Below are 21,688 nucleotides of genomic sequence, written 5' to 3'. Positions count from 1 at the left end.
TCAGTTTCAACTTTTCTGCCTGGTTCTAGTTCTTCAGGGCTGTAACGTAACAAACTGCAGTTTCTGTGATTATCTCAAAGCCAGTTCTTCAGCTACTACTCTCTGTTTGTCAGTGTTCTGTGTCCGTGACACACAGATTCACCAAAAGTTCTTAAATTTCATTGGGGGAATTTATTCGTAGCAACCAACAAAAGAAGACCTGTTATAAAAATGGCAGATTAAACATACATATTCAACTTTGATTCCTCCCCAAATACCGCTACAAAGAAGGGGATTTTAAGAAACCAGAAGCCTATAGGGGCTGAGATGAGGAAAGGAGACGGAAGTACCAGTTTTGGAAACTAGAAAGGCAGATCTCAAAAATTTGAATTCCAGGCCAGTGCGGAAAGTTGAAAACCACCGTGACTTAGTGCAGAATCTCTGAAAGACTCTAGGACAAGGATGGAATAAGACTAAAAGGATAGCTTTAAAATCTTAAAACAAAGTAAAAAAACTATAGATTCTCTACATCTTTTTGTACCGAGTATCCAGTTTGAAGTTTTATTATAACCCTTCTTGGGAAGTTACTGAAGGGAAGTACTCCACCAAAAAGGAAATTAAGTCATGGATGAAGATCCAGAAACCACAAAACAAATAAAAATAAATAAAAACAAAACAACAACAACAAGAATTTTATGGGATCTCCACCATCCTGAAAGGAGTTCCGTGGACAGTAGCTGGAGTGGGCTTCACTGGAGTTAGGCAGAGGCTCCAGGCAAGATTCCCTGACAAGATGAACGTAATTGCTGTGTTCCAATGTTCTAAGAAGAAACTTGGGAACTTGTGAGTTTAGGGGTAAATCAATGAGCTGTAAATAAAGAACAAAGTAGAGAAAATTTAAGTCTAGGGAAAACAAAGTTTTTCAAGAAAGGTGGAATCTGTATATTACATGGTCCACCTGAAACTAATCAAATCATGGTATGACCATGTTGGTAGGTGGTAAGATTAGGAAATAGTGGAGAGGAGTGGGGGAATGCAAGATAAAAGCTGGATATTCCTTGTCCATGTTGGGGAACTATAAGAAATAATGCCCAAACTGAAATCACAGAGCGTGGATATACAGAGGTTGAAGCCTTTTCAACTGAAAGAATTGAAAATGGTTGTCTATAGGAGTGGTTGAGGTGTAGTGGGGAAGTAGGAAATTTTAATAACAAGCCATGTGAAACTTCACGTCTTTAAGTTGTATGTGATAATTTTAAAACTAAAGGAAAATGGGCGATGCCCATAATGGGAAAAGGATGATTTTTGAATTTCAAGTCTTCTGTGGTACCGGATACACATCTATGAATGATCTCAGGAGAAACCAGTCTATTGTCTTTGCAATCAAGGAAATAATTAGAAATAAAAGACCTAATAATTAGGAAGTACTTACTACATGCTAGGTAATGTTGAACACTTGACATGTAATTAACTCGTTTAATCCTCCATGATTGAAGATACTACTCTTATCCCTTATTTTATACATATTTTAACAGAGGTTAAGGAGCTTGGCTTGGGTTACTGCAGCTAGTAAGTAGACCCAGCAAAGGGTCAAAAACGTTTATTACATCTAAACTACGGTTAGCTACTATCTTTGTAACCTTGGTCAGGTCCCTTAACCTTTTAATGTGCTGTCTAATATTAGGTGGTGAACTATGTTCTTTACAATTAAAGTTAAAGCTTCCTGAGTAATGTTTTGGCTATATCCCACTGTCTTTGATATGTAGTGTTTTTTCACAGTCTTAGTTTTTGGAATAGCTTAACTTATTTCCTCTCTATCCCAAGTGTGTTTGGAGTATTCGTAAATGTTAATCTTTTGTACCAGGTACCATTTCTCACCTCTTTTAGGAATCAGACGGAAGCCCAGGGAGGTTGAGTGATGCCAAAGTCTGTGCCAGCCTATGCCTGAAAAACACCACAGAACAATCGTTTGGCAAATACTCTTACTCGTAATTAGTACTGTGCAATTGGGTACATGTACCTTATGCAAAAATTGATTAGTATAAAGAGGTTTTGTCTGTTTGCTTTCTGGTGACCTCAGGTAAATGATGGGGAGAACTTAAATATTTTCTTCTTGTTCTTCGTGTAAAGTTGGGAGGGAGAGTTAATTTCCTTATTGCCTAACAACTAAAGACTTGTACATTTTTACGGTGTGGTCAGTTTTAGGGGTGGAAATGTTTTCTCCTTTAGAATGTTGCTCTTAAGTATTTGCATTAAGAACAACGTATTTGTGTCCTAAAAAGATTTTTTTTTTTTTTTCTTTTTGAAAGGCCACGTCTATCCTAAATTTCTCTTACATGGGAGCTCGCCTGTGTAATTACCTGTCCCATCATCTGACAATTAGCCCACAGAGCGGCAACTTTCGACAGTTGCTGCTTCAAAGGTCAGTGTGAATATATGAAATTAAGGGGAAAGTTTTAGACCTATTAGAATTCAACCATTCCTTTTTTCTGAAGACTGTACATAATAGAAGGTTGTAGGGGAAGGTAGGGAGGACCATTATTTGTATTCTAATATTGTATATACTATTAAAAATTATAGTCCCCCATATCAGTCTTTATTATTTTTTTTCCTGCAATCTCTGCCTTTGGGTTTTAGATGTCTTGGTTTTGTTTTTTGTTTTTTAAAGATTTTTATTTATTCATTTGAGAGAGAGCTCAAGCAGAGGGGGTGGCAGAGGGAGAGAGAGAAATAGACTCCCTGCTGAGCAGGGAGCCTGATGTGGGGCTTGATCTCAGGACCCTGAGATCATGACCTGAGCCAAAGGCAGACACTAACCACTCAGGTGCCCCTGTGCCTTTAGTTTTGCGCTTAGAAGTCCTTTCATTTCCCAAGATCTTAAAAATGACCTCTTACATATTTCTTAGTACATCTGTACTTTGGGTTTGAGTGGGTTCTAGTTTATTGCCACAGGTTGAACTAGTTTTTCCCATACCACTTTTTAAAATGATCCACTTCCTTATTGAGTTGAGCTGCTGCCTTTATTACACTACATCCCTGTATTGGGTTTTGAGTCTAGAGTTTAATTATATTCTGTGCACCACTTGTTCTATTCCTATTTTATTATACTACTAAAAAGCTCCCAATTTTTTAATACCTAGTATGGTTGGTCCCCTTCCCACATCTCTTGGGTAGAATCTCCTTTGCTATTCTTGCATGCTTCTTTTCTCCAATGAACTTTAGACTCAGTATGTGAAATTTCATTGATCTTTTTGGTATTAGATATTTTTGACATGACCTTGAATTCATAAGCTTATTTAGGGAAACTAGTCTTCTTATGGGAGTCATTTTATTCAATAACAAGGTTGCCTTTGAGTTTGATAGTTGGTCCATTAGTTCTTTAAAGATACTTTCAGTGGTTGCAAAGTATTCCATCATGTGGTTAAACTGGACTAGAACAGACTAAAGATCCCAACAATAGACTCCAGAGACACTTCAAAATTAAGCTTTTGATAGAGATACTTCACATATGTGTGTAAAGGGTAAATTGTGCTGCTGACACCACTGGCTAGCCATTTGTCGGGGGAGAAAACAAAGATGGGTTCTTGTTTCTTTACTCCAAAATATATTTCAAATCTATAAAAAACCTTAAAAGTGCAACACTAAATACTAAAAAATTGACAGTATTGACAATTAAATCATAAGTTGGTAAAGCCCTTTTAAGCAAGACATGATATCCACAAGTCCGAAACAAGAGATTAAACCTAATTACGTATGGATTATATTGGGAAGGGTCATAAATTTATATGAAGTAAAAAATAGGGAAATTTATAAATTTATAAAATTTATAAATGTATAACACATGGCAGTGAATGCTAATATGAACAGAGGGACCTTTTAGAAATGAGTAAGGAAAAGACCATTTAATTTTGTTTTTGTTTCAAGATTTTATTAGTGGGAGAGAGGAAGGGAGAGGGAGAGAGAAAGCACAAGCAGAAGGAGGGACAGAGAAGCAGGCTCCCCTCTGAGCAGGGAGCGCAGCCCAGAGCCCAATCCAAGGACTCGGGGATTGTGACCTGAGCCAAAGACAGATGCTTAACCAACTGAGCTACCCAAGCATCCTTAAAAAAAACCAGTTTTTAATTTTTTTTTTAAGATTTTTAAAAAATTTATTAGAGAGCAAGAGAGAGAGAGAGAGCACATGAGCAGAGGGAGAGGATGAATCAGACTCCCATGCTGAGCAGGGAGCCAGATATGGGGCTCAGTCCCAGGACCCTGAGACCATGACCTGAGCAGAAGGCAGACACTTAACTGATTAAGCCACCCAGGCACCAGTTTTTGTTTTTGTTTTAAGATTTTATTTATTTGCTAGAGAGAGTGAGGGCATGAGAGAGAGCTCACAAGCAGGGGGAGCAGTAGGCAGAGGGAGAAGGAGGCTCCGTGCTGAGCAGAGAGCCCACTGGGGAACTCAGTCCCAGGATCCTAGTATCATGACCTGAGCTGAAGGTAGATGCTTAACCTACTGAGCCACCCAGGCATCCCAAGATCAGTATTTTAGCAGAAATATTTGGAATGGCTTTAAGTAGGTAAAACTTGGGGAAAATATAAATGACAAAGTTTTAAAAAGCTATTTAGCCTTATCTTGATGAATAGCTTCTGGAAAGGCATGAAATGAGCACTTCTGGGAGGTAGCATGGCAGAAAGGCTAGCTGCTTTTCCCTTGGATTACTCCCCCCTGGCTATGCCTTAAAGTCACCCCAGGGACTTAAAATAGGGCTCTAAGACCCGGTCCTCATTCTTCGGAATTCTGATGTAGATGGACTGAGGTGGAGCCTTGGATTTTTTTAAAGTTTATCAAGTGATTGAACTCCACTCTTCCACGTCTCTTCTGACTACCCCATCTGTGCTTCCATAATATTGTAATACTGGGAAAGATACTAATGGAAGTGCTAGGCCTTTAGCAAGTAAAAAGCAAGGTATAATTCTATTAACTTTAAAAATATTTGTATATTTTGAAAAGTTACCTTTATAGCAGTTATCTCTGGGTTTTACGACTTTGTTTTTTATTTGTTTCTGTTTTTAACCTTTCTGAGATAGGCATGTATTGCTTTTCTAATTGAAAAATCGTTAACTTAAAAACAGTTTGTTTAGAGGTGTAGGTCCCTCTCCTCTAGATAATCAATGAGCTACAAGGGTAGGGATTTACTTTTGCTTTGGATGAATATATCTTAATGTATAATCTAATAGTCATTGCATTTATAAAACAAAAAGGTCATTTCATCAAAGCTACCAATAAAGTAAAAGGAGAGTAGCCAGTAAGGTTCTTGGATAACTAAACTGGCATTAATTAAGTTGTCCTTTCTATTATTAGCCAGAATGTTTCATTTATAGGTGTATCCCAGCTTTTTTTTCTGATGAATAATTAATGTTTAGGCAACAACAAATGTCTTACCATATCACATTTGGTATGTGATACCAAACATGTGATGTTTGAGTCAAGACTCAAACGAGATGTTGATCGTTTAATATAGCTTATAAGCTATAGGCCATGTAGACACGATAAATTATCTTGGGTCTATGGTTGATTCACAGATTGACCCAAGGTAAATTCTTGATAAGCAGTGACTTCTTTTTCCCTTAAAAAATGTATTGTTTTTTTTTCCAAAACCAACCTCAACTGATTCCTTATCCATGGAAGCCATTCAGTCTTCATAAACCCCTCTTTTTGTCTTTAACAGAACTGTCAACAATCAGCTTTACAAAACACATAGCTCTCCTAGAATTTTTTCTGCCACCTGATCAAAAAAGAACTATTTAACGCCAAATTGGTAAACATTTAATGTACATTTAAAAAATCCTTTTTAATAACAGCTGACTCCGTAATTCACTGACATAGGCAATGACAGGTTAACCGTGATTGTTTTAGATACTTTATAGGGTGGCAGATGGGCCAAGTCAGGGGGAAATAAAGCTAGGGAAACGAAGTTATTTGACTCCTTTGGTCTCTGGGATATTAAGACCAAACTAATTGCGTCTGTTTCTATGTGAATTTCAGTTGGGGTCTTTTCCCTCCATTTTTCTGATTTGTATAACGGAAATTATTAAGGATAATAGGCTTAATACGACTTCATTTTATTTTCAGCTTAGTTGGAGACCATCTATCTATATATTTATATAAAGATGTGTTTCAAAGTTCATGTACTTAGAGTAGAACATTTACAGAGACAATTTGAGTAAAAACAGTGCTTTTAAAAGAAATATATAAAAAAGTGCTTTCTTGACAAAAAGCTGATAAAACAAAGATGAGGCATTTTCTTTCTTTCCAGTGCCAGTAGGCAGTGAACCTCATGAAACCTGTGTTGCTTAAAGAGATTACAAACTTGATCCAATACGAATAGGTGAAAACAAACCCATTAGTTTCTTAAAACTAGGAATTTTCATATGAAAAGATGATGCATGTTCTGGTCTCTACAATAGACAGGAACACTTTTTACTCCAGAAAGTCAGGGCATTATTGGTGCATGGTGCTTGTCTCTGTATTGCTTGTGAACAGCGAACCCGCCAGCTGGTCATCCTATTTGTTCAGAAAACAAAGCAGTGTGTGGCTCTAAAAGGTGTGTCTTCCTTAGATGTCGGACCGAATATGAAGTTAAAGATCAAGCTGCAAAAGGCGACGAAGTGACTCGGAAACGATTCCATGCGTTCGTCCTTTTCCTGGGAGAGCTCTATCTCAACCTGGAGGTGAGGAGAGATGGTTCTAAGTCCTGACGAAGCGTGGGAACACAAACTGATGTGGGGCGGAATAAGGCCAGGTGAAGGGAGAGGAAGAGATGGTGCTTCACTGGCCACTCAGGGCAGCGCCTGCGTTCTAATGGAATGTCCCGTCATGTTTGTTTCTCCTGTTTGCCGGGAGGCTGCTGGGAAGTAGTTATTGGGAATTTTAAAAAGTCTGTGTACTTTTGGAAAGCCATGGTTTCCTTACAAGTGTAAGCTCTTGAAGGACAGATAATTATACCTGTTTGAATTCACACATTTCGTGTGTTGACTTTCAGGTGGTGGCTCAAAAGCAGCACACTCTGCAGAACACAGCTTTGAGTTGAAAGGGCAGGGCGGGCACTAGAGTATCTAGGGTTCTTTCCACCCTAGTTCACCCAGGATTGTTCTTCTTGGTCCTGTTTTATAAATTAATCTTCTACATTAAATGCTTTTGTTCAAAGTCTGTAGTAAACAAGTTTGTAAATTGGTGGTATATTTGGGTATATGTTAGTAGGCAAGTAAGTGCTAAATATTACTTTGTAATGAATTTGCTTGATTTTTTTTCTTTGACTAGTTAATCCCAGAGATAGGTTATACCTTCTTTAACTTTGATTTGAAAACTTAAAAGACCCTGGAAACCCACCACCAAATGTGCATCTCAATCAGTGCATCTAAAAAGTCCCTGTCCAATCTGGTGCCTAATTTACTATCCCATTTTACCATAGATGGACCTTTTTTTTTTTTTTTTTTTTTTTTTTTTTTAAAGTAGGGACCATTCCCAGCATGGAGCTCGAACTCCCAACCCTGAGATCAAGAGTCGCATGCTTTGCCAACTGAGCCAGCCGGGTACCCCTGAATGGACTTAATTTTTAAAAAATTTCATCCATTACTCTTTCAGTTTAATTTTTATATAAGCCAAAATAACATCTAAAATGTGCTGTAAATGGAGAGTCTTTTTAAGAATGCAGGTGTTTCCTCTGTGGATGTAATGATGCCATGTCTGTGGGGAGTGTAAAGTTGAGGTATGGCTCCCAAGCCTATGGCTCTTCTGGCTGGAGAGTTACCTTACTTAGATGATTCTGATGCAGAACAGTATTTTTAAATAGTATAAAAAATAAGAAAATGCTGCATGTTCCAAAAAGGGTGGTAGCTTAATCAGCCTGAGAATGCTTTATGATGCAATAATTTATAAAGGTGACTTACGTTATCCTGACCATATGTTATGTGTGATAAATGGGAAATTTTACCTATAGTTTACTGGTTGTATTAGAGATCTTATATACATGTAAAAGAAGTCTAATTTCGTGAAGATACCAGAGCATTTCTGATTTTTGTATTTAACTTAAAACACTTATTTTGCTAACACATTAGACCATTTATTTATCTGTTATAATATTTTGGCATCGTTGCTTCTCATTTTCTTCTGTCCCAAAAGATCAAGGGAACAAATGGACAGGTGACAAGAGCGGATATTCTTCAGGTTGGTCTTCGGGAGTTGCTGAATGCCCTCTTTTCTAATCCTATGGATGACAACTTAATTTGTGCAGTAAAATTACTGAAGGTAGGTTTTATGTATGTTTTTCTTAAAATTAATCTTTCTACCTCATTTATGATTTAAAGGAAAGTATAGTATGCAGTGAATTCAAGATTAAATTTTTACTTTAAATATTGACACTTTGCTTTGCCCTTGAATTTAAACATTGGAAAGCCAGTATGTACTGATTTTTAGGTTTTATTTTTTTGAGAGAGCGTGCACGAGTGGGATGGGAGGGCAGCAGAGGGAGAGGGATACGCAGACCCCATGTTGAGCACAGAACCTGACATGGGCCTCAGTCTCATGACCCTAAGATCATGACCCAAGCCGAAATCAAGACTTGACATTTAACCAACTGAGCCACCCGTTCTCCCCTGTACTGATTTTTTAAATATGAAAATGTAAATTTAGAAGCAAAAATATGGAAGTCCTTCACCCTTCGTCTGTAAATTTCTTTTCTTTCCTTTCCCATGTATGTATTTGTGCCCTCATAAAATCACCCTCTTTGTGGCTTTTTTATTATCTAACAACGATCTTAGATTTTTGCATAGCCCAAAAGATTTATCTTTCTTCAGTAACTTCACTTCTGTATGTGCAGTTGTTTATGTAGGTTCAATTCCTACACATTTGGTGGGTCAGTGAACATCGTATAGTTTATTTAGAGAAGTCATGTCAAGTTTTCCTTCTAAATGCCAAACTGATATGTGTTTGGTTGTTGTCCTACTGACAAAGTATACTGCTTTCCCCATATTCTTATCGGTGATGGATATGATCAACCCGGGTTTGTGTTGTCATAGGTGACGGATGAGTAAAAACAAAAATCTCGGTTTGTGGTTTCCTGATCATTTGTGAACTTAAGCATTTCTTCACATTTGTTAGCCTTTTTTTGTTGTTTCTATGAATTACTGTTTTATATCTGTAAATCTTTTTCCCCTGAAGTTTGTATTTTTTTTTTAATTCAAAGCTTCCATACTTTTTGTGTATTTCAAAAAGTAAAAGGTTGATTAAAATATTATAGCCTAACTTCCATAGAGAATATATCCTATAGTCATTGACACATAAAACCTGTGATTCAGGTTCTGCTTTAGTTTCTCTCAATCAGAAAAAACAGGGTTTTAGAGATTCCTGACTATTAGGTGGTGGAGAATAATTTGGGATATTTAACTTATCAAATTCATTTTATTCAAAGAATGCTTGAATTGCTACTAATAATTTTCTAATAGAACTTACGTATTTTACTGATTATCTGCTTTTTTAGTTGACAGGGTCGGTTTTGGAAGATGCCTGGAAGGAGAAAGGAAAGACTGATATGGAAGAAGTCATTCAGAGAATTGAAAATGTTGTCCTAGATGCTAATTGCAGCAGGTGGGTAGCTAGCCAGCCGATCTCAGTTTCTTTTTCTGTCGAGATTGTTTTTCGTCTGTTATATATGCTATAAAAAGAGTTTATATATGCTATAAAAGAGTTGAAAATCTTACAAATCTTACAAATCTTATAAAATCTTATAATCTTATAAAAGAGTTGAAATCTTACATATCTACAGAAGAATATTTTCTTCAGAGGTATAATATTTTAGCTATGACTTGTGTTCACCTGACCTTTTTTGTCCAGTTGTATTTATAAATTGAAAAGGTTAAGATTTTCCTGTGGTGAGATAGGAGTCCATTGGAAAGTAAAATGATTCAGACTTTAAATTGTTCAGTAAATACTTGGATAAAGTGCTGTTTTAAGTCCAGTTGGAAGCATAAAAATGCAGGATAGCCACTGCCTTTAAGAACCATGTAGTCAGAGTTAGATGAAACAACTTTCAAGGCTGCTTAAAAAGTGTTATGTCAGTATAGCAAGTGTCTAAAAAATCAAAGCACTTAGATGCACATGTTAAATTTATGAAACATAGTTTTAAGAATCTGTGGTAATCTAGAGTCTGACAACACTTTGGTGGATACCCTTAATTCCTTTTCAACTTCTTTCTGCAGAGAAGTGAAACAAATGCTCTTGAAGCTTGTAGAACTCCGGTCAAGTAACTGGGGTAGAGTTCATGCAACCTCAACATACAGAGAAGCAACACCTGAAAATGATCCTAACTATTTTATGGTATGCCAGCATTTGCATTTTAAGTTTTATTTATTGCTTGGATCCAATTTCAGAAACTTCTGGATAAGGACATAAAGGTATTCTAAAAAAAAAAAAAAAAAACACAAAACTCAGAATTTAATGCAGTAATTCTTTTCATTAGCTTAGGGTCACATGGCAACCAGGAGGCCAGGTAAATAGAGGAAGAAACATGGAATCTCTAAGGAAAGGGTGGATTAGAGAAAGATCCATCGACTGGAAAGGGAAATCGGTGACTTGAACAGAGTTGTGTGGGATTGTGGAAAGAAGTTTTTCCAGGGAATTTATAACCAAAGAGCTGCTTGACTTTGCACTTTATAGTAAATTAAGAAAATAAAAGTGATCCCCATACCAGTAATGTCCTGAAGCTCCTGACATGACCAAACCTAACACAACAATGGAGAAATGCTCCTAAGACCCCAGCCTTGGAAATTCCTTAAAAAATGGTGGGGAGGGGAGAATCACAAGTAAAAATAAGTTGACACAATGCTAAATCACAGCACACAGCAAAACCGTTCATCATGAGTGGGACCAACTAGACAGCAGGGTTATAGCCATAGGAACTTGAGAAAATAGAATAGAAATCTGAAAATCATAGACTTTCCCAATGAGATGAAAATGGCTATCAGGAAGCTAGTTTCTCGTGCGTGCCTGCGTTATTGAGTGCAGATGAGTGACCTTAGCCAGGCCTCACTAATTAATATGCTTTAAAAAATCAGTTTTGAAATGCTTACATATTTGTATCACTTTGATCCATCCTAGAATGAACCAACATTTTATACCTCTGATGGTGTTCCTTTCACCGCGGCTGATCCAGGTAGGCCGTTTCACAGGCTTTGCCCCCAGTTTCTTGGTAATCTCGTGAATTCCAGAAAACCATACCCTCACCAGTGCGGAGTTGTAGCTTTTTGTAGTGGGCACATTGTTCTAAGATGAGGGTAAATGTTTTTCTCCTATAAAATATTCTTTACAGGGACAACCACTTTGAACCATGCAAATGGAAAGTCTGACTGTACAGTGTCTTAAAACACACAGTGGGTCAGTGGGTTGGAAGAATCCCTCAAACACAACCATTTTTGTTTTATATTTTCTCTGATAATTTCATTTTTATGAAATTAGCTTTCAGGTAGTTAAGATAGAAGGGGAAGATGGTTCTAGCTCACTACATAGAGTACAACAGTCATTACTGTAGGTTAATACTTGCAGATACTAAAATTAAGGGTTTCATTAATAGTAGGTCAAAGTTAATTAAAATCTAAATCTCCGCACACTTCCCCTTCCAGAAAAGGGCCATTTATATAAAGATTGCTTTAATTGTGATAAATGCAACTACAGTATGAGCAAGGGAGAATTTTCTCATTTCATGAAAATTAGAACCATTTGGAATTTTCCCATTAGCTTCTTCTGGATAGAAGGCACTGACTATCCGGTTCCTAAAAGAAGGTGGAAAGAAGTACTGCTTAACTTTCAACTTTAAATTCTGAAACACTCAAAATATAAAAATCATATGGGACATTTGGGTGGCTTAGTCTTTTGGGCATATGACAACTTGGTTTCTGTTTGGGTCATGATCTCGTGGTTGTGGGATCAAGCCCTGTTGGGCTCCCTGTGGGGAGATTTTTAAAAAATATCTTAAAATATATATATATTTATGTATATAATTGTTATATAAACTACAAAAAACTGACTTTGATTCACTGTAAAGGATAAACCAATGTCATTTTGCCAGATTAATGCACACTTTGGGTGTTTTTAAAGAAATAAAACCTTACGGATAACTGGTAAACCACTTTGTCTTATGACCCAGCCCTGACCCCCCACCGCCAGTCCTTCCATTGCTTCCCTCTCAGACGTAGTTACCATCCTGATGTTGTGGTCATTGTGATGTCTTTTTACTTCCTATGAGTCTATAAGCAGTGTAATATCACACAGTAGCAGGAACCTAAATGGTATCTTACTGTGCACATTTTTTGCAACTTATTTCTTATTCAGTGTTTTTGCTGTTTATTCACATTGAAGTATATACAGCTTTGGTTCATTTTAAATGCCAAATAATACTGCACTCAGATGAAAGCACCGGTTATAGGTCCCTATTTAAGGGTAGTTGGATGGTTCATACTCGTTACTAGAGACAGTACTGTACAGCCCTCTTTAAGTAGTCCTTGAGCTCGTGTGGGAAGTTCTTCAGGGTAAAGAAGTACAATTGCTACATTGTAAGTTATGTGCATCTTCCGCTTCACTAAATGTTGCTAACATGCTTTCCAGTCTGACTATACCACATGATCTGTCCCCAGCAGAATGGGAGGGTTCCTATTTCTCATCCTTGGCAACGGTTATTACCAGACCTAATTGTTGTCAGTTAGATTGTACGAAATTGTAGATTTTCGTTTCCTTTCCTACTGATAATTTCTTTTCATGTTTCTCTCGACAGTTGTTTTCTTTCTTTTAAGAATTGGCTTAGTTGTAGTCTTTGCCCATACTTCTCTTGGATCACATTCCGTCTCTTAACTGGTTTGTGATTCCTTACATAGACCAGAAATGACTCTGGGCTTCTCCCAGTATATGCTGTCTTTCCATTATGTTTGTCTAGTCTTGTAGAAACATCAAGTTTTCGTGTAAATGTATTTGTCTTGTTCCTGCTCTCTTTGGCCGAGAATGTTTCCGTATTACCATCAAATTCCATTTTCTTCTTATCCTTTTTTTTTTTTTTTAAAGATTGTTTATTTATTTGACAGAGATCACAAGAAGGCAGAGAAGCAGGCAGAGAGAGAGGAGGAAGCAGGCTCCCTGCTGAGCAGAGAGCACAACTCGGGACTCAATCCCAGGACCCTGGGATCATGACCTGAGCCAAAGGCAAAGGGTTTAACCCACTTGAGCCACCCAGGCGCCCCATAATTCTATTTTCTTCTGGAAGTCTTTGATGCTTTTTGTATTTAGGTCTTTAATCCAACTGGCTATTTTTATGTGATATAGTGGGAATTAAATATTCCATGTTCTCTTATTGCAGCAATTGGTATTGAGTTATCCACCCTCTCTTCTCAGTGTAATGTCCCTCTGATGTGTACCGTGTCCCTCCTTTCTAAACTTTGATCTTACTCCTGTGTCTGTGCATGTGGACCTTTTGTCTGTCTTAATACCAATACTACAGTCTTAATTACTACTTTCCTTTATATCTTGCTGTGTCTGGTGAGACAAATTTTCTTATTCTTCAAAGTTACCTTGAATCATTTTGGTTCTTTGTTCTTTGTCTGTGTCTCATTTGTTTAACCTATTTGTGTTTTTTGTAGGCTTTTTTGTAACTCTTGTTTATAGAAGTTTCTAAACATGCTAATTTTTGTCTCATGTTTTTGTTCTGTCTTTTAATTCTAACCCTGCTATTTTTATTATCACATAAAATTTATTTTGATCTTTTTTCATTGCAATCTGATATTTAACGGTCTTAAAGTTTTTTAGAAGGGATCTCAAACTTACAGAAAAGTTACAAAAGTAAAAAATTATACAAAGAATACCTGTCCACCCATTACTCAGATATACCTTTTGTTAACTTCTGTTCTCTTTGCTTTATCGCTTTTTGTGTCTACACTTTTCTAAGCCATTTGAAGTTATGTATATTGTGGCCCTTTGTGATTAATCTCATGTTTTAACTGCTTTTCTTTTTTTTCTTTTTTTTTTCCTTCACAAAAACTCCTATGGCTTGGGTTATGGTAACATCTATCCCTGCCAAGGAGCCACTGGGGTAAAACCTACTTGGAACAAGTTTTTATTTGTCATATGTGGGTAGTAGAAATTTAAGGTGTAGGCCCATTATTACAAATTCTCTGAGGAACCTGTTTCTTCAGAGTACTATTGTTCCTACTTCAAACCCAAGAAAAGACAAGCAAGCTTCTTTGCTATCTCTCTTTGCCACCAGAGTGTTTTCCATTTTGTTTTCTTCCTGGCCCACCTCTTGCTTGAGATACCTCCCCTTTGAAGGGCCGCGATTCATGTAGAGAGAGGTGGGCTCATGGACGTGAATTCCATCTCCGTTTCACATGGACCCAAGACCTTGCTTTCTGACCTTCTGTGGGTTTTTCAATCCAAGCCTCTTTATTACTGAGAGCATGTGGTCTGACAGCCTCCTGACTGGAGTAGTTATGTATGATTTTCAGTTCCCTTTTTGTTGGTCATCAAGGGACTTGGGTTTTCTTTTTTTCTGAACTCATCTGTGCATTTTAAAGAGTGTCTTAATCTGTTACCTCAAGTATTTGTTGCAGGAAGGTTCTACAGTTAAAATTGTCTCCAGATTGCCAAAATTGGATGTCAGAATATCATCAATCCTTTAAGCTGGAATTAGCTTTATAGAGACTGGTAATCTTGGGGGAAATATGGTCTAGTGTAATTGTTGAAATTTGAGGTAGCTGTTCACAGCAAACCCAATTTTAAGGTAACTAGCTTTAATACATACTGATTGGTTTTATTATTCAGAGATAAGTACTCCATACGGACATGCTAATCTTAAAAGATACTCAGTAACTCTGCCTAAGACAGTTGGCAGATGGAGAGCTATAAAATTACCCGTATTGCCTTGGAAGAATCCAACCAAGGGAAAGTTTATATAGCTGAAACATTTATCAGGTAGCTACCTTCCAGCTGTCTCTGAGGGGAGAAAAGAAAATCCCCTGTGCTCAGAACCTTTGCTAGGTTAGCTAATCTGATTGAGAAACAGGGGCTAGTGGCTGTTAGCTGGTAGCTACCTAGCTCACTTTATTTCCGTGGGAAAGAGTAAGGGGAACCAGAGGCCAGTCTATTTGATTAAAATCCTGCCTTGTGGAAGGAAGAATAGGAATATGGAAAAACATGTTCTTTCCCAACAAGATAGATACATAAATAGGTAGATAGGTGTATGTGTGTGTGTATATATATATATATACACACACACACACACACACACACACACACACATATGTATAAATATAAATTTAGTTTTATGGAAAAAAGCAGCAGAGAGTATCAGCGGCATACACGTTGGCTGTGACATGTGCTCTGGTATATCTACAGTGGCCTTGAATTGCAACATTTAATTAGGAGAATAGTACAATTAAGATTTAAGAGCACACAGGTGGCAAAAGCAAGCCTATTAAAATATAAGTTTTGTAAAAGCTATTAAATATGCAGCTGGAAGCTTCCTGCTCTTTAAATGTTGGATCTACTTAAAACTAATATTAAAAAGCATTTTTAGGATAACTGGCTATTTTATGACTTTTGTCAGCATTCAATTAAAAAAATTTTTTTTTGTAGATTACCAAGAGAAATACCAAGAGTTACTTGAAAGAGAAGACTTTTTTCCAGATTATGAAGAAAATGGGACAGATTTATCAGGGGCTGGTGATCCGTAAGTTCTTTTTAGCTATTAACTTTCTTTGTGGTCATTCTATGATCATAGTGTGTTGATGGAGTTTAGATTAGAAAAAGGCAGACAAAGAATGTGCATTTTGATTTGATGCTGTTACAGTAGTTTGTATGTGTACTTGCTTGCCAAAAATTTTCAGGAAATTGTATTAGAAAACACAGACTATGATTCTGAAAATGTATACATATCTGGAAGGGGAAAACTAAAATAGTGGTATACTCAAGCATAGTTTTGTTAAAAAGATTCTGTTTAGCTCTAGTATTGTCAGATCTTAGGCAAACTATGCCTGTTCTTCCATCTGTAGAAATAGTTGACCCCTTTTTGAGTCCTTTTCAGAACTAAGTGAAAATACATATATACTTAGAACCACATCCTGGCAGACAGTAAAAGACTCAGCTCTTGGCTGTTTAAGGATGAATTAAGATTAAAGAGAACATGGGTCACCACATAGCAGTGTTTGGATTGCTGGAAAGGTGTGAGCTACAGTCCCATTCACATCTTTCAATCTCTACCTGCTATTCTTTGTAATAAAGGAAACTTCCACTACTCCCTTACCATCAGATTGTATTACACCGAGTTATAGAAGAACCAAGAACTTTTGAGGTTTAGCCCTCCAGCTCTCTTAGCACTTTATATGAATTTGGACCAGTTATTTAGGTTCTCTTTCTTCTAAGTGGAGGAGGGAATAAATTAAATCTGACTTAATTTTTCTTACATCTCATCTGTCATGTGTGTTGTAGGTTGAACCACTTTTAGTCTCTCTCCCATCTAGGTACGTTTATAGGTCTGTTTGAGATCTAATGTTACCACATATTTTTTTAAATTATAATTTAAAGATTTTATTTATTTATTGTCAGAGCGAGAGAGAGTGCATGCACAAGCAGGCAGTGTGGCAGGCAGAGGCAGAGAGAAGCAGGCTCCCTGCTGAGCAAGGAGACAGATGCAAGACTCAATCTCAGGACCCTGGGATCGTGACCTGAGCCAAAGGCAGAGGCTTAACCGACTGAGCCACCCAGGCATCCTGTAATGTTATCATGTTTTTATATGTTAGTTTAATTTAAAAAATATATGGGGATGTAAGGACTCAAATCCAATTAAGGAAAAGGTTCAGCCCTGTCCGGTATACCACTGGAAGTTCAAGCTGTTCTTGGCATTGAATTTCAGGTTGTCCTCTGAAGTTCTGCTTGGTACTGCTTGGTCAACATTACATGCTGTTGCCCCTGATACACTTGTGGCTGTTTTAACACATGTACTGGAAATGGAGGAACAAGGAGAAAAAGATCCATCGGCAGTTGATAGGATTGTCAAGATAGTTTTGTCATACATGTAGATGGAAGGGATTATTGTGGGGTGGGGGAGACCCTATAGACATTTTGTTATTGGAGAGGAAAAGTGTAAAAAAGGGAAACGACGGGCCTCTGGGTGGCACAGTCATTAGGCACCTGCCCTTAGCTCGGGTCATGATGCCAGGGTCCTGGGATAAGCCTCCCGTTGGGCTCCCTGCTCCACGGAAAGCCTGCTTCTCCCTCTCCCTCTCCCTCTGCTTGTGTTTCCTCTCTCACTGTGTCTTTCTCTGTCAAATAAACAAAATCTTTTAAAAAATAAAAGGTGGGGGTAGGATTTGGAGTCAGATTGTGGCTGTGCCACATATTTAACCCAAATCTTAAAAACAGTATTTAGTTAACCTCCTTCCAGAGTCTTTTTTCTTTTATCTCTAAAATGGGGATGGTAGGGCCACCTGGCTAGTGCAGTCAGTAGAGCATGTGACTCTTGATCTCAGGGTTGTAAGTTCGAGCCCCATGTTGGGTGTAGAGATTACTTAAAAAAGAATGGGGATGATAGTAATACCTGTCTTTTAAGATGGCTATGGGTATTCAGTAAGAATACGTATGTTTAATCCTTAATGGGTTCTTTAAAATTTCTACCCATATTTAACTGTGGAAAGCTTTGCTTTTCATCATTTTAGACTTCCTAATATTTGGGAAAATTCTGAGATAGATGATTTTGAAGTTAGCTTCTTGTTAAGAAAGTGATTCCAAATAGATGGAATGTGACTAAATTGTCATTTCAGGAATACATCTTCCTTCCTTCCTTCCTTCATTCCTTCCTTCCTGATTTGACAGCACAAGCAGGGGGAGTGACAGGCAGAGGGACGGGACAAACAGATTATCCACTGAGCAGACAGCCTGACATGGGGCCCAATCATTACCTGAGCCGAAGGCAGAAAATTAACCGACTGAGCCACCCAGGCACGCCTATCATTTTTTTATATTAAGTAGATAGAAAATAGGGGAGCCTGGGTGGCTCAGTCCGTTAAGCCTCTGCCTTAGTCTGAGGTCATGATCCCGGGGTCCTGAGATAGAGCCCTGCATTGGGGGGGGGGGGGTCCTTGCTCAGCAGGGAGCCTGCTTCCCTTTCTCTGCCTGTTGCTCTCCCTGCTTATGTTTTCTCTGTCAAGTAAAGTCTTAAAAAAAACAAAACTTTGCATTATTGGAGGCGAATGGCATATCCAAAATTATGTTCTAATTCTAGTGTGATTAAGGTGAACTTATTAACATACTATCAGTCTTGAGTCCCCAAATTTATATATTGAGACTTTGAAATCACTTTTAGATTAGGTTAAGAATTTAACATATGGGTGGGGGGAAGAATTTAACCTGTATGTTGGATGCCTGACTGCTCAGTCAGAAGAGCGTGGGACTCTTAAATATTGGGGCTGTGGGTTTGAGCCCCACATGGGGTGTAGAGATAAACCTAAATATTTTTTTTTAACGTATGTCTAAAAGGATAACAGAAGCTTAATTTCAAACACAAGACACTGAGAATCCAGTGTAAAATGTAACTCCTCAGATTAAGCGTTTGGTTGGAGGACTGACATGTATATAATTCTGAAAAGTGCTTGCATTCTATAACAGTCTAAGAAAGTTATGTCACCATACTTTTTTGTGTGGCTTAGCATCTTTGATATTTCTGAATTGAAAAACATGAAACTTATGAGTCATCTTTACTTCTTTCATAGATACTTGGATGATATTGATGATGAGATGGACCCAGAGATAGAAGAAGCTTATGAAAAGTTTTGTTTGGAATCAGAGCGTAAGCGAAAGCAGTAAAGATAAATTTCAACACATCAGTTTTATAAAGCAGTTTAGGTTATGGTGATTTAGCAGAACACAGGAAAATGTGTCACACTTATACCAAATTAAGGATGTTGAGTTATGTTACTAATGTATGCAACTTTAATTTTGTTTAACACTATCTGCCAAAATAAACTTTATTCCCTATAACTTAAAATGTGTATATATATATAATAGTTTATTATGTACAGTTAATTCCACTGTTTTGGCTGCAATAAAATCGATTTTGAAATAAATAAAATGTTGAAAGTAAATTTTGGTAGTTGGTTAGAAGCTTACCCTTTAAATTCTACTTTTCTTGAGGGGAAAAAGTCTTAGCCTGGAAATACATATTATTGCAAAATGTAGCATCCTTTTTTAGATGAGTATATAGCTTTCATTTAGTTTTACGTTGGCCCAATGAATTGGGTTTCAAATCTGAATCACCGTCATGAAATCTTTAGCACTGAAGTCTTAGATTGTACCATTAACAACTGATTCACATATCCAGATGTTATTCGATACCAAGGGCTTTTAAAATATCATTAAAAAAAAAATAAATAAAGACTTAAAACTCCCAACTAAACAACCAGGATTCTTCACTTCGGATTTATTGGAGTTGTTCTCTCCCTCCCTGCCCCCACCCCTCAACTTCATTACCCTAAAGCGTGGAACATTATTCTGCTTTATTTATGGCTTTCATTTTTATTTTGTAGCATGAGTTGCGTTGACTTTTTTACTAGAGAATTTTACTAGATCTTTGTCACTCAAGTTTTCACCTGCTTTATAATTGATACACCCTGAGGATCACTTTTCTAATACTTTTACTATAATGTAGTACCACCTTCACCCTATTTAAAAATTATTTGTACCTAATGTCAAAGCCTTTTTCCAACTAACTAAAAGTAAAACTTATGTACAAAAGGATTGCTTGTAAATATGCATGTAAATAGTTCTGTTAATAACCCACTGTTTTACATTTGGTACATCTGTGTCTGCTAATACAGTTAGTTTTCTCACTTTTCTTCTTGTTTGTTCAGTCTGGATTAAAATTAGACTTTGAAAATAAAATTTAAATAGTTTTGTTTTCCTCTAAGTTTTTGGAGTGGTATCCTGGTATTTTAAAGAATTTCTGTTGAACTTTGATGTGAGAAAATTAAGTGTTTTGAAATCAAACTCTGCTAGGATAGATGATGTCTTATTCAGTGTGTGTTAAGAATTCAGTTATTAGTCTACTTGGAAAAATTAACAAATATAAAACAACCTTCAGATTCCTTATTGTAAAAGGGAATGATATATGTAATTGGAAGTTTTGGAACTTGTAATAGGATTTTTTTTTTTTTCAAAATGGCTCCTGTAATATGGTGGATAATTACCTTAATCTGAAGTTCTCCAAAGACTGCTCATTGTAAATCTTGGGGGCGAGAGGGAAGAGGTGTAGGGAAGGGGCAGTACAATAGACCAGGGGCCAAGTACATGATAACTGAATGTGCTTTAAACTTCTCACAGTTGCTTTGTGAATAACCATCCAGCTTAGTCTGCTAGCTCCTTGTCACCAGTCACTGCTGTACTCAGCAGCTACCAGCAGGATCACCATGTGTTCCGGTTACTAGTGCTGTTTAAATAACCGCCCAGATTTAGTGTTTTCAAACAATAAGCGTTTCGTTATGCTCCTGGGTTCTGTGGTTCAGGGTTTTGGACAGGGCACAGCTTTTTCTATTGTGCAATGTTTGATGCCTCAGCTGGGGAAACTGGAGGTGGTCAAATGGCCGGGAGCTGTAATCATCTGGGGGCTTCTTCACTCGCACAGCTGGCTGGGCGGAGAGGACTGGAAGCTGTCACTTGGCCAGACCCACCGACACGTGGCCTGCCCATGTGACCTGGACTTTTCACAAACATGGCAGCTGGATTTTAAGAGGGGGCATTGTAGAAAACTCAGGAAGAAGCTGCATTTGGAAGCTGCTTACAGCATTAACTTCCATTATAGTCTTAGTTCTGAGTCACTGAAGCCATATCAGATAAGAGGCCACCAAGAAATGTGGATATGTTTTAAAACTGTAACGGTATATCCTGAAAGGAAGAGCTAGACCTGTGTGCGTTTGTTGGCCATATCTTCGACAGAAACATGTGTCCTCAATCTCTTGTAAAGATTACTAGTACAGTCTCCAGTGAACAAGGGCACACAGGTGTTAGTGCAGGTCATAGGCTTGTGTTCTGGTAAAGTACAAATATTTGTTTGTACAAAATCTTGCACTTGTGTCATTAACTCAACCTTTTGTCTTTATGTTGTCTGTGCCCTTCCAGCCAAAGACTACCAGGAACATACATGTACCTGAGCAGAGTGGGCTTTAGTACTTTTGCACTAAAGCAGAATAGGCACATGGGGAACGCTGGGCTTGTAATAGGACTTGGGCTTTGGTTAGAGAATTTGGGAGAGGGTCTAAGAAACTGGAGGCTTATGTGTCCAGGCTGACCTAGTCTAACCGTGCGTGGACCCAACTCTGTTGCTTCAACCAGGCAGCTAGAGATCATGTTTCTGGTAGGTTTGTACTAGTGTAAATTCACAATTGCCACCTAAGCTGCCAGCACTGCCAATAATGCTACTGTGTTTATTACCTTGCTTATTTCAAACCCTCCACTCTGTTCCTCATGATTCACAGAAGAAATCGGGCAAATGTACACAAATGCTTCTGCATTCATTCTATCCCTCCTCTTGTACAGGAAGTATCCCTCCTGTTCAGGGCCAGCTACTCCACTTGTTCTCGAATCCCATGCCCTCTCACGCTCTCATGAACTCTGCTGTTAACTTGGTCTGTACTTTTT

The 21,688-nt window shown here is 37.6% G+C and overlaps 1 protein-coding gene across 3 annotated transcripts in view; it reads left to right on the top strand.

Moving 5' to 3' along the window:
• PAIP1 (poly(A) binding protein interacting protein 1) overlaps positions 1–19,961 on the top strand; it is a 31,214-nt gene extending 11,253 nt beyond the window's left edge. For 2 of the 3 annotated variants that reach the window (XM_059173930.1, XM_059173932.1), the window contains exons 4-11: positions 2,289–2,401; positions 6,588–6,699; positions 8,150–8,275; positions 9,507–9,613; positions 10,225–10,342; positions 11,123–11,177; positions 15,638–15,731; positions 18,769–19,961. In XM_059173930.1, coding sequence (XP_059029913.1) covers positions 2,289–2,401; positions 6,588–6,699; positions 8,150–8,275; positions 9,507–9,613; positions 10,225–10,342; positions 11,123–11,177; positions 15,638–15,731; positions 18,769–18,862 — 819 coding nt within the window. In that variant the 3' untranslated portion in view covers positions 18,863–19,961. Of the gene's footprint in view, positions 1–2,288; positions 2,402–6,587; positions 6,700–8,149; positions 8,276–9,506; positions 9,614–10,224; positions 10,343–11,122; positions 11,178–15,637; positions 15,732–16,606; positions 16,740–18,768 lie in introns of those variants that run through there. The other variant, XM_059173931.1, reaches the window with a different exon arrangement.
• Positions 19,962–21,688: the final 1,727 nt, after the last annotated feature.

This window comes from Mustela lutreola, chromosome 5 (assembly GCF_030435805.1).
Source record: "Mustela lutreola isolate mMusLut2 chromosome 5, mMusLut2.pri, whole genome shotgun sequence".
Classification (NCBI taxonomy): domain Eukaryota; kingdom Metazoa; phylum Chordata; class Mammalia; order Carnivora; family Mustelidae; genus Mustela; species Mustela lutreola.
The sequence above is the reverse complement of the archived record's forward strand: the minus strand, read 5'-3'. Positions and strand labels throughout refer to the sequence as shown.